Below are 12,928 nucleotides of genomic sequence, written 5' to 3' on the forward strand. Positions count from 1 at the left end.
AGAGGTAGCATGTGCTAGTAGTTATGCAGCAGCAGCTAGCGCAGCAGCAGTAGCCCAGTAGTAGTAAGCAAGTAGCGAGTAGAGAGCAGCCGCAGCAGCCATGCAGCAGCGAGGCAGCAGCAGCAGCAGCAGTGCAGTAGCCAGTAGCAAGTTTTAAAAAAGGCGCAGCCAGCACCAGCAGCCAGCAGCAGCAGCAGCAGCAGCAGCACCGCAGCAGCAGCAGCAGAGTAGCCAAGCAGCAGCAGCAAAGCAGCAGCAGTAGCAGTAGTAGTGGTGAGTAGCAAGCTGCAGTGAGCAGTAGCAGTAGCCAGTAGCAGCAGCAGCAGCAGCAATAGCAGTTAGCAGCAGCAGCAGCCAGCACAGCAGCGCAGCAGCAGCAGCAGCAGCAGCAACAGCGCATCAGTAGCAGTCAGTGTTAGTAGCAGCTGCATGTAGCAGCAGAGCGCAGTAGCAGTAGCAGTAGCAGCAGAGCAGTGCAGTAGCAGCAGCAGCAGCAGTTAGCAAGTAGCAGTAGCAGTAGCAGTAGCAAGCAGCAGCAGCAGCAGCCGTTAAAGCATTAAATCTGTCTAGCGGTGCCGTTGTCGGTCTCGTTGCCGAAATACTATTTATAGTTTTTACAGCTTCTTCCGCGCGCAGTGTCGTATTAGTAACAAATCGGTGTTATTGCGGCTTGAAGGTCTTTTTACGCTTCTTGCCATCTCCACTGCTGCTGCTGCTGCGGCTGTCTTCTTCTCTCCGCTCTCATCTATCTCTCTCTCTCTCTCTCTCTCTCTCTCTCTCTCTCTCTCCTCTCGCCTCCCTCTCTCTCTCATCATCTCTCTCTCTTCTCATCTCTCTCTCTCTCTCTCTCTCTCTCTTCTTCTCTTCTCTCTCTCTCTCTCTCTCTATCTCTCTCTTTTTTCTCTCTCTCTCGTCCTCTCTCTCTCTTCCTTTTTCCTCCCTCCCTCTCCATCCCTCTCCATCCCCCTCTCTCTCATGCTGTTGCTATCTCTTCCTCTCTCATCCTCCCTCCCTCCCTGTTCCATCCCCGCCTCTCTATCTCTGTTCTCTTTCCTGCCTGTGCTGCTGACTGTTGCCTCCTCCCTCCATCCCTCCCTCCCTCCTTGTCATCCCGCCTTTCTTATCTCTTTTCTTCATGTCCCTGCATCGCTGCTGCTTGCTCTCCCTCCCTCATCCTCCCTCCCTCCTGTCCATCCGCCCTCTCTATCTCTTTTCTCTGTCCCTGCTGCTGTGCTGTTGCTGAAATCATCACCGCACTTCGTTAAAGCTACTGATGTTGCCGGAATGCGTGTTGCGCGGAGGCTGCCGTCCTATCAAACGAGCATCTGACACCCCCCCCCCTGAAGCGCGCGGCAGCTGGCGTGGGTGCGGAAAAAACCGCTGCGTCACAATACGGTTTGGCTGGCTGCCACGATCGAAACCACGAATAGACGATTTGCCGGCTACTCAAGTCGCCGGTATCGGTGTACGCCGGCGTGTGTGCCATGCAGATGCCCACGCGCGCCGATGTTAAATGCTGTTCTTGTCTAACACTGGCACTTCTCTTTCACTCTCTTTCTTGCTCTGCTGGCTGTCCTCTTTCGCGTCCTCGTCTCTCTTTCTCCCGCTCCACTCTCTGTTCGCTCTTTCGCTTCTCTTCTTACTCTTGTTTTTCTCGCCTCTCACACTCTTCTTCTCTCTGCTCTCTCTCTCTCTCTCTTCTCTCTTCTCATCTCTCTCTCTCTCTCTCTCTCTCTCTCTCTCTCTCTCTTCTCTCTCTCTCTCTCTACTCTTTCTCTCTCTCTCTCCTCTTCCTCTCTCTCTCGTCTCTCTCTCTTTCTCTCTTCTCTCTCTCTCTCTCTACTGCTACTGCTGCTGCTGCTGCTGCTGCTGCTGCTACTACTACTGCTACTGCTACTGCTACGGCTACTACTGCTGCTGCACAGACGGCTGTAAGTGTTACGTTACGTCTCCCCACCCCGCCCTACACAGCAAAGCCCTTCATGACATACAAACGCTACCGACCAGTAATCAAACTGCAACCCCAGCGAGAATCGCAAGATTAGATCGCATCATCATCAAATATATTGTCGAAAGAAAACATCTTTAGTAAGCGAGATCAAATCTATGTTTTGATCAAATGTAAATATTGATTGAATGGATGCCATGATTGAGGAAGCCGGCAGATCAAATTAAATACAGTGATTAATCGCACAACCGAGCAATTAAATCAGTCAGTCAGTGAATCAATCCAGCAAATCAGTAAATCACACCTACCATTGCAACAACCCCATCACCCCAATTTGATAAACAAACAAACAAACAAATAAATAAACAAACGAATGCCTGCCAATATCTGACAAATTCGTGCCGACCCCACGAGATCGCGCAAACGCGTGGCGACAAACAAACAAGCAACCACATGAACACAGCAACAAACAAAACAAAGCAAAACAAGCGACGCCTTACCTCCGACACCGCCGTGATGACGTCACGGCCGACGGCGAGCGCCTGCACGAAGGTGCGTGCGGCGACGAACGAGCGCTTCACTTGTATGGACAGCTTCTGCGGCACGTCGCCGAACGGCTGCAGCTCGTCGAGGTACTGCGCGACGCAGCCGAGGTAGGCGTCGTCGAGCACAAACTGCACGTTGAGCAGCATGAACATGCGCCGGTAGAGGCTGCGGAAGAACGAGTCGACGGCCTCGACGAGGCTCAGGTCGTCGCCGGCGTAGTAGCGGTCAAGGTCGTCGAAGAGCGCGCGGAACACGTCCGAGTGCTCCTGGTAGAAGAGTCCGTACGTGCGCAGAAACATGTCGTGCAGGTGCTGCCGCGACGTCTTCAGCAGGCTGCGGAAGAACTCTGCGGAGAGCAGGGAGTTAGTTTTAACTTGTAAAAGATATTTTACTGATATAATCATCGTAAGCAAATTCTGGAAGAACTCTGCGGAGAGGAGAGAAGGAGGGAGTTAGTTTTAACTTGTAAAAGATATTTTACTGATATAATCATCGTAAGCAAATTCTGGAAGAACTCTGTGAAGAGAAGGAGGAGAAGGGAGGGAGGGGGTAGGTCGTAGCTCCTAAAAGATATTTTACTGACATTTATAATCATCTCAAGCAAACTCTCAGGAAGAACTCAGCAATAGACGAGGAGGAGGAGGAGGATGAGGAAGAGGAGGCAGAGGCGGAGGAGGAAGAAGAGACGGGGGTAGTTAGCTCGTAAAAGATAAAAGATATTTTACTGACATAATAATCTCAAGCAAACTCTGGAAGAACTCAGCAATAGACGAGGAGGAGGAGGAGAAGAAGAACGAGGAGGAAGTGGAATTGGAGGAGGACTAGAATAGCAAGTGGACACAGGCTCGGAAAAAGCTCTAACCTTCACGCCATAAACGAATATCATACGTCTTACTATAGCTAAAATAGATCACTACAGTACTATGTGTTCGCAGGTAATATATTTTGCTGATATGCTGCGCCATAGTTAAGTTAAGTTAAACAGTATCATAGTCTATGTCTATTGTACAATGATGCATTTAGTAGATATTATGTGAAATATCTTCTGGACTTCTGAATATAGTTATGGGAATGTAATCCTACTCTCGGGTATATAATACTAACCATAGACTACATAGAAGTGCAAATATGTGCGGGACTCTGAACAGTTTTGGTAATGTAATCTGTAGGCATACAATAGTACCCACTTGGGAAATAAAAAGAGAAAAATATCCCCCTAGGCGTTCTAAAAGGTTTTTGGAACGTAATTCCAAGCCGAATGTTCATAAAAGTAGCCATTTAGTAACTGAATATATGGGGGCGAATAGCCACTGCACTGTATGAATGGTTTTGGTAACGTAATGCCAAGGCAATATTCATTCATATAAGTAGGCCGTTTAGCATCTATATGGAGCCAAAAAAGCAATTATTTAAGTGCTGCTTCGTGTAGGAGACGTGGGGACGCGAGGGTAGGTGGAAGGAGGGGGGTCACCCTTGGTACAGCACTTACACGCGTATGCAGCGCCCACGAGATAAACACACGTCAGTCATGGCGCAGAGATCAAGGAATGAACGGCCGCTTTTCATGCTCCTCCCCGCACCCCACGGAGCGCGAAGAATGGCCTGATAATGCTCGTAGATAAGACCCATCCCTCCAGTGCGCGCACAGCTCAATATGCCGACGCTATTACGTAACTCTGCCACGCGGGGATGAGAGGGAGAGAGAGAGAGCCAGAGAGAACGCGAGAGATACAGAGAGAGCGAGGGAGAGATGGGGGGGGGGCGCAAGCGATACAGAGAGAGCGAGAGAGCTGGGGGGAGCAATCGACTCCTTTCCTGTACATACGCACACAAGGCAAGCTATGAGCTGCCCTGCCGCGGAGAACGAGGAGCAGCAGGAAAACGATGACTCAGCGTTCATCAGTAGCTGACACACAGTAGCAGCAGCAGTATCACGAGCATCATCATCATCAACATCATTAAACTACCGCCACCATCATCACCAGCACCAGTAGCAGGACTGCCACCACCACCACCACCACCACCACCACCACCACCACCACCCAGCAGCACGGCAGGCAGCGACACACACCACCACCACCAGCAGCAACACACCACAGCCACCAGCAGCCAGCAGCAGCAGCACCACCACCAGCACCACACCACCACACCCCACACCACCACCACCACCCACCACCAGCAGCAGCAGCAGCAGCAGCACCACCACCACCACCACGCCGCCGCCACCGCCGCCGCCACAGCCGCGCGACAGAAGCAGCTCAGCAGTAGTATGTATCACATCATCACTCATCTCATCATCATCATCATCATCATCATCATCATCATCATCATCATTATCATCATCATCATCATCATCATTATCTTCAGCAGCAGCAGCAGCAGTAGCGGCAGCATCAAACGCGTGCTACGCATTTTGCACATGGAGCTATTTAAAAAAATGATCGCCTTTAAATAGCCGTCTCTCCCCCTCCCCCTCCCCCTCCCTCCCCCTACAGGCTGCAGAAAGGCTGTTCACATTTGCGCTCTCGCTGGTTACTACACGAAGCCATTAAAAAACCGATTTCCTCGTGCGTCGGGGTTTTCGCGGGTGTGCTATTTCAGCGTGGGTATTACTGGGCGGCAGGGAGCGCGGGGGGAGGGGGTTATAATTGGCAATTTATTGTGACAGCTTATACTGCGGATGATGGTAGAAGAACAATCCGAGACTGTTGAGTTATATACCCAGACATAATAAACAACCCGCGTACACGATTCCACCACAGATTAAATCCTTCTGTAAATATATATACTGCATACACATGAGACCACACAACTCCACACTCTACCCCTACACGAAACCGAGATAAAAGCATAAAACATATTCTAAGCTGTCAGTATAAACACACTAGCTGTCATACCATTTTACTGTCTTACTACTTCACTAAATAGCTTACTATAAACGTTGAAAAAATGACAAAGAAATACAGCGCCAATAATTCGCCCATCCCTCACAAAATTCCAATAGAACAGAAGAAGAAACAGCACAAAATATATAACTCCAATAATTTGACCAATCCAAAATTCCAAAAAGTAATAAATACACGTGAATTCATTATTCGACCGACTGTCGTCCAGTCCGGCACGGTTCGGCAATGTTTGGCAGCGTTCTGACCGGACAGCCGTCAACGTGCGTAGGTGGTCTCCGGCTTGCGGTCCCCACCGTGACTCATTATTCACCCGCTGCTACCTGGCCTCCCCCGGCGGCGCGGCACGGACCGCAGCCGCCCCCTCCCCTCCCTCGCCTCCTTGTTCTCCGTGCTTTGTGCGTGCCGCCGGCTGAATAGCGGCACTGTTAGCGCGCAACAAAGGCCCCTGTAATTCGCACGGTGCGCGGGCCGAGAGGAATTCCTACTGCTGCCAGGTAAGTAAGCGTAGCTGTCAATACTACTGCTGGCCAGGCGCGCTCCCTCCCCCTTCCCCCTCTCCCCCTCCCGATCCTCCCACCGCGCGGACACAGACGCCGACGTCATGAGAGCCGAACCGGGAAGAAGAAAGGCTGACTGTGCCGGCTCCTCGCGCGCGTCCAGCCACCCACGCACATCCCGAGTTCCGGCTCTCCCCCTCTCCTCCTTCTTACACCCCCCCCTCTCCGCGCGCACCCTCGCCAACTTGCGACGAAGAAAAATATTTCGCTTGCGGCTGCTGACTCGTCACTTCACTAAGCAGACGTGTAACGCGGAGAACGGAAGATTGTGGCGGCTGTCTGTGTATCGCGCGCAGGTAAACGCGGCGGCCAGGTAAACTGATTGGCAGGCAGGTAAACCGATCGACCGGCAGGTAAACTAAGTGACCGGCCGCATTACGCCTGCGGTTTGCCCGACAGCAGCTCTGAACACGTCGCCTCGGGGGCTGCGGTGCCGACGTCTGAAGTTCCCGACACACTACAAACCCTGTGTTTGTGAACAATTCAAAAACAGCCTTATAGCTTTCTATAGGTGTATAGGTGTAGTTTTTAACCCGTCATGTGATGACATCAGAGAGTTTAACGCTACCGGATGTGGGCACTTTTCCCGAACGGAAGTTCCAGAAATGCAATTTCGTTCGTAACGGTGAGAATCGGAAAGTAAAAAAAAAATAAGAATAAAATTCAGCCAGTTATTCATGATGACGATGAAGGGGATAGGTGCGAGTTCCTAGCACTGGTGACAGTCAAGTAAATAGAAATCACAGCAGCAGCAGCCGCAGCAGCAGCTGACGGGTGGAGGGTGGTGGTGGGGTGGGGGGTAACAAGGACGCGTTAATGCGAGGATCGAGTCATCACATCGAGTAACACACGTTTACATCGTTGAGTCATTCAAGTCAATTAGCGAAAAATATCTGCGGGGGGTTTCTCAACGGAAATCTGCACTAACAGGTAACCGGTGAGCTTGTGTGTGTGGGGGTGGGGTGGGGAATAGACAAAGAAAGTTGCTACCCTGGAGCGCGAAATTCGCATTCACCCTAGGGCCACGAACGTGACAAAGACCTGACGAAAACAGGGTATTAAGTTACCCCTTTACTCACGATCGGCGGAGAAATGACAGAAATTACTGACTCGGCCAGGCGACGCAAAACATACAGTAAGTGTCTGACGATGACGCACCAACGAGTGGGTGTCGGGTCGGCTGGGTGGACGAAGTTCGCAAATTTTCTGATAATCAATGTCTTGAGGATTTTTCCACAAGATCATCGCCAATTTTTCGGCGTTGCATTCATTTTTTTACAGCATGTATTTTGCTGTGCTGCGTGAATAATAAATATCACGTCTAAAATTACCTAAAATAAAGGGAAATTGAGAAGCACATAATATAATCAAGAATATACAAAATGAAAGTGTCAATGACACTGTAGCTCACCTTGGGCGTGATAGAAGAGGGAGGGAGATATATAAAGCAAGAGTATATATGGGAGAACTCCCATTATATAGCATATCTCCCAGTATATACTCTTGATAATGATATATGCATAAGTTTTGATGCGAAAATAAACCCCTATCGGCAGCATGACGTCAAAACAGTTTAACAATCTCAAAACGGGCGCATAAAATTCTCTCAAACAGATATGCGGTGGGGGATACACGGTAGCAAATAGAGACACGTGCGGGGTGACAGGAGACGTGTGAAACGTCCGTCAATGCCTGCATACACACAGAGTCGCTGTCGTACGTGTATAATGATTGCGTCAGGAGAGCCGGTGAGATGAATAAGCAGCGAGCTGACACGGCCGCGGATACGTGGCTGGCATATTAATAACGTGCTAGGGGCGCGCGCGCTGCAATGGCACAGCTGTATTTTATAATATATAAGTGCTCTGGTTAGGATACCGTGATGTGTCAGCGCATCCCATTATCCACAAGCCTGTCTTGCGTTTCTGAACGCTTTGTATGCGTGCGTGCCCGTGTGAGTGTGAGTGCATGAGTGCGTGCATGCGTGCGTGTCTGAATTCCTATTCAGATTTGTTGAAAGGCAGCCCGAACTGACAACACAAAAACCTCAAACTTGCATATGAAAAGCATGCACACTAATAACTCATGCATACGTAAGTTATGAATTCACTTTCAATTTGCCTTTCACGCGAACCTACACGAGCGTACATTGTGACTTCACGCAATAGCTCGTATATACGCTTTTACCTTTTTCTTAAAGGAGCACCCAACCTGGCACCCAAATAAAACTCACTACCGTCCTTCGCTTGTCAGTTAAAATTAATTACGACAGCGATTCCGAGAAAGCGAGCGAGGCGCTGAGTGAAATCGCATGCACCGGATGTTGCCGCATCTTGCACTTGACCCCCAGCCTCCGCGAGAATCCCTCTCCAATTCACCTAATGGACTTCGAGAAAAACTCGATAAATATAGACTTATATCCTTTCCCTCGATCCTCCATCAACCGCCGCCGCCATATGTTCACGCGCGGCGTTTTTTTCTCATCTGAAACGAAAACTGTGACCAAAAAAATACGGGATTTGTCGCAGCGGGAGCCCACTCATGATGACGGCTCGGTGTGAGCGTGTTGCCAGGGCGACGCGACCCGGCGGGTGAGCGGATGGCGGAGGGATGCGGGCGATAAAACCAACAGAAGAGAAAATTGGCCGTCCAGAAAATTGGACGCGAACTTTTCTTATTTGATTTGCCGACTGGCATCGCCAAGAAATCACAAGATTGATGTCGGCTTGGTGGTCATCATTGCAATACGACATGAGGAGATTATAAGGAAGGCGGAGGAGAAGGAGGAGGATGAGGAGGAGGAGGAGGAGGAGGAGGAGGAGGAGGAGAGGAGAGATGGATGGCTTGATATAAAGGGTAAATGCTGGGGGTAAATAGGGGATGAGCACGGTAAATGGAGAAGAGAGGGTGAGAAGAGGAGGATATAGAAGGCAAGCAGTAGAAACCAGCAGGGGATGAGAGTAAGACCAGGATAAGTGTAGGGGAAGGATGCCTGGAACCCCTTCTTCCATTGTGTTCCAATTCCATACTGTGGGATTACTTCTCCCTGGAACCACATTTCCTACACCCCGGTCGTGGGCTGACAATGTTACCATTGGGACACTTCCCTGTGCGTGCTTTGTTCTCACGTGAACACCCCACCCCGGTCGTGTGCTGACATGGTTACCATGGGAACATTACCGTGCGCGCCGTTCGTTGTCATGGGAACACTTGGTGTGCACACTCGGTTACCATGGGGACACACATCGTGAATTTCATCACTTTCGTCTCATTCGAGCATGCACGAGAATAGATCCTACAAGGAAACCTCTGCAACACAACATCAGACACAGATTGCGAAGTAAGAAACCACACCCGCATCTAACACAGACGCACATACATAGACGGGGGGGGGTCACTCACTAAGTGTTACTATTGCCGGGAGTCAGATGGTGGTGGTGGTGATGGCGGGGTAGCGGTGGTAAGGGGAAATTCTGCCGCATGACTTGATCGGCTGAGTGTTTCTTTTCAGGGGCTCGCCTCAGCGCTAATGCCATTATGCGCGCAGAGCAGGCTGGCTCGCTCGCTGGCTGCCGGCGTGTACACACACAGGGCTCGCACAGTGAGGGGTTCCTTCCTCGAGGGCCACACGTGTGACGCAGTTACGCCGCACTGTGCGTGCGTGCGTGTGCGTGTGTGCATGCGTGTGTGTGCGTACGTGTGTGTGCGCGTGTGCGCGCGTGCGTGAGCGCGCACGCGTGCGCACTGAATGCACTGTAGTCCAGACAACAGATTAGGGCAAGCTCAACTGAGCACAGCCGTGGTTGTGGGCTCTAACGCAGGCAGCCGTGGTAGCTGGCTGCAGGCGCGAGGGTGTGCATGTCAAGGGGGCTGGCTGGGTTTATAGTTGAGAGCTCGCGAGCAATGCATGAAGCAACCGTACTGCGATGAGACGTTATGCACGGGTCACGCTGCACCAGAACAACAACCTCAGACTACACTTGCGTACACTTACCCTAACCCTAACCCTAATCTAAATTAGCTTCTTATAATTATTATTATTATTAATAATAATAATAATTTCAGCCAATGGTTCTATCGGCCTACACCAACCCTAACCGTCACTTTTCACTGCTAACCTCAACTCTAACCCTAAACCACACTTACCCCCTAACTCTTAATACCCCTGCTATTAACCCTATAACGTGCCATACATACAAGTCCTTGTCTCTTACGGCCTACGCGCTCACACACCCTCGTGCAACCAACCAACCAATAACTAGGAGCTAGCAACTAGCTGCTAGCAGAATCCATTTACTATATATCTAGATCTAGAGATATATCTACCAGGGGACTTCAGCCACTCGGCTTCGTATCTTACCAGTCGGAAAACCATAGCAGCCGTAGCAGCTCTCACAGTCCGTAATATAACGTGGATGTGAGGAACTAACCGCGGATGCCTACATACATCCGATTGTTGAACCAACGCATTGCTAACCTTGAACACTAACGCGTTAATGTTGTTGTAGGTCGTAGCCTCGAGGCGATCCAGTCAGCCGTGCGGCAGCTAGCTAGCTAGCTATGCGGCCTGCCCTTCCTTTCCCCCGCACGTCCGCAATTCAATATTTCAATCAGCAAAATATTTTACCCGGCGGAGAAAAAACACACAATGAAAACAGCTCGCAGGCGGCATAAGCGGTGTGAGTAAGGGTATACGACTGAGCAATTCCTTGTTTAGCGTAAAAAACTGTTTCGCTGTAAGGCGAACCTTCCTGATTCACAGGCGGTTGAACGCATAGGTAGATTTTTACCCCTTGTTGCGCGCATCGTAGGCGCCAACAGTGTTCGTCGGCACTCGAGAAGAAAAAACAATTAAAAAACTGTCGGTCGATGTTGTTTTGTCGAAACGGCACCGGGTTACAGCAAACAAGCCTCGATTTAAACTAGGCTCCTTCTCCGAAGCGAATAGAGAACTCAAGCCTTGTTACATCGTCTCCATCCACCCCCCTCTCAAACCTGTCTGAACCCTTCCCCTACCCACCCTGCTCTTTTAAGCCTGGCTGCAACCCCACCCAACAACCCCGCTCTCTCAATCCTGGTTGCACCTCCCCCACCCACCAACCCCGCTGTCTCAATCCTGGTTGCACCCTCCCCACCAACCCCACTCTCTCAATCCTGGTTGCACCCTCCCCGCCCATCCACACACCGCACTCTTAAGGATCTCTCGTTTTTACAATAAACACGATATCGAAAAGTTCTGAACGCTGGAGAAAAAGGTTCCGGGTGCGAAACAAGAGGGTTCTAGCTACCTAGACGGGCACCACGCGCGGGCGACAATCGACTGCGATGCCAGCCGAGGGACTTGCGGAGTCCGTCTAAGCGCCGGCCATCACTGCTGTACACGGCACACCTTCTGTTAGGGAGACCGCCGAGTGGAAACACATCAACATGCGCTTATCGTCATCATTACCGTCATCACCAGTTTATTATTCCTAATAATATACTCGCGGACGTACGCGTCTCTCTCTCTCTCGCTCTCTCTCTCTCTCTTTCCCTCCCGCTACGCAATCCTAATACGCACATGCGTTTATGAACGTATTCACACCTACTACTACTCGACCCTGATATAGACCGACTCCACCACAGGCGTCGTCAGTCGTCAGTTATTGATGTCATAAGGTTGCGATGTGATAGCTCTCGTGATCGGACTGCTTGCTGTTAGGTACGTATGGAATCAGGAGCTAATAATGACAAATTTATCAATTATTTGACCAAATTGACCACAATTTGTCATTATTAGCTCCTGATGGAATCTAATATAATTAGCGGGAATATTAAAACCCGGATTTACTCTGCCGCGGAAAAAACCTGTTTATTTGGTTGGGGGACGCTTTGGTAATGCGATTGTTTACGGTTTCTACATAATCAAAAGAACAGCGATATTTACGCGACCTGCCGATCACAGCTACCTCTAACCCGATGAAAATCTCATAGCGTACTTTGCGTGCGCGCTTCGCCTTTCTTACCGGTACCTCTCCATTCGTCTGAAAGTGTACTAAATATAAGAGCTGTTCTCGATATATCGCCCCCACCCCCTAGTTTATGTCACGCATACGCTGCTTATTAGGCAAGGTCTACAGAAACAAATGTATTCACTCCACGTACATGCTGTAGGCCATGGCCAGGCCAATAATAATAAGCCAGGATTATTATATTAGTATCGAAGAACTATAAGTGAGCGGACGTACGGTACGTGAAACTAATCGAAAGTGAGCTCTGACGTGTGCGCATGCGTGCGCGTGTATGCGTGTGGGGTGTGGTGGGGGTTGTGTGCACGTGTGTTCTCTGTGTGTGCGTGCGCGAGTGCGCGTGTGTGTGGCGCGCGCGTGTGTGTGCATTGCGCGTGTGTGGGAGAGGGGTATGGGGGTAGTGCGGGAGAGAGGGTTCTTAGCGAAGTTAAGAAACCCGGGCACACCCTTCAATTTATCAACAGCTGGCGCATTCACATGGGCTGAAATTAACCTTCTAAATATTCTGTAAACATCTTCGATCGGTCGTTCGTTAATTATATAACCACGCTATTCAAAATCATTATTTCTTCCCCAGTACCAGTTGCAGCAGCAGCAACAACAACAACAGCATCAACCGCAGCAGCAGCAGCAGTAGTAGCAGCAGCAGCTCACCAAAAGCAGAGCAGCAACAGCAGCAGTAGCACCACAGCCACTACCGCCGCCGCCACTACCACCACCACCAACAACAACAACCACGGCACCGTGCTTCCTTCACTTCCTTCCCACCCTTGATTTCTTTCGCGCAGCCGTCTACCGAATCATAATATTTTGTGTATATCGGTGAGCAGCAACTAGAATGCCATCCGCCCGAACACCCTTCTTGCTTCTCTCGCAAAACATCGCCTGCTATTCTACACCGCCGCAATATCGACTACTGCTCAGACTATACTGCTTTTTACACTGCCTGCCAACTGCTTGTTG

At 50.3% G+C, this 12,928-nt stretch overlaps 1 protein-coding gene across 1 annotated transcript in view; it reads right to left on the bottom strand.

The window, feature by feature from the left end:
• LOC106805040 (glypican-6-like) overlaps positions 1 to 12,928 on the bottom strand; it is a 90,450-nt gene that overhangs the window by 60,730 nt on the left and 16,792 nt on the right. Inside the window, exon 3 of the mRNA XM_014806510.1 lies at positions 2,449 to 2,840. Coding sequence (XP_014661996.1) covers positions 2,449 to 2,840 — 392 coding nt within the window. The remainder of the gene's footprint in view (positions 1 to 2,448; positions 2,841 to 12,928) is intronic.

Source organism: Priapulus caudatus, unplaced genomic scaffold (assembly GCF_000485595.1).
Source record: "Priapulus caudatus unplaced genomic scaffold, Priapulus_caudatus-5.0.1 Scaffold97, whole genome shotgun sequence".
Taxonomy (NCBI): Eukaryota; Metazoa; Priapulida; class Priapulimorpha; order Priapulimorphida; family Priapulidae; genus Priapulus; species Priapulus caudatus.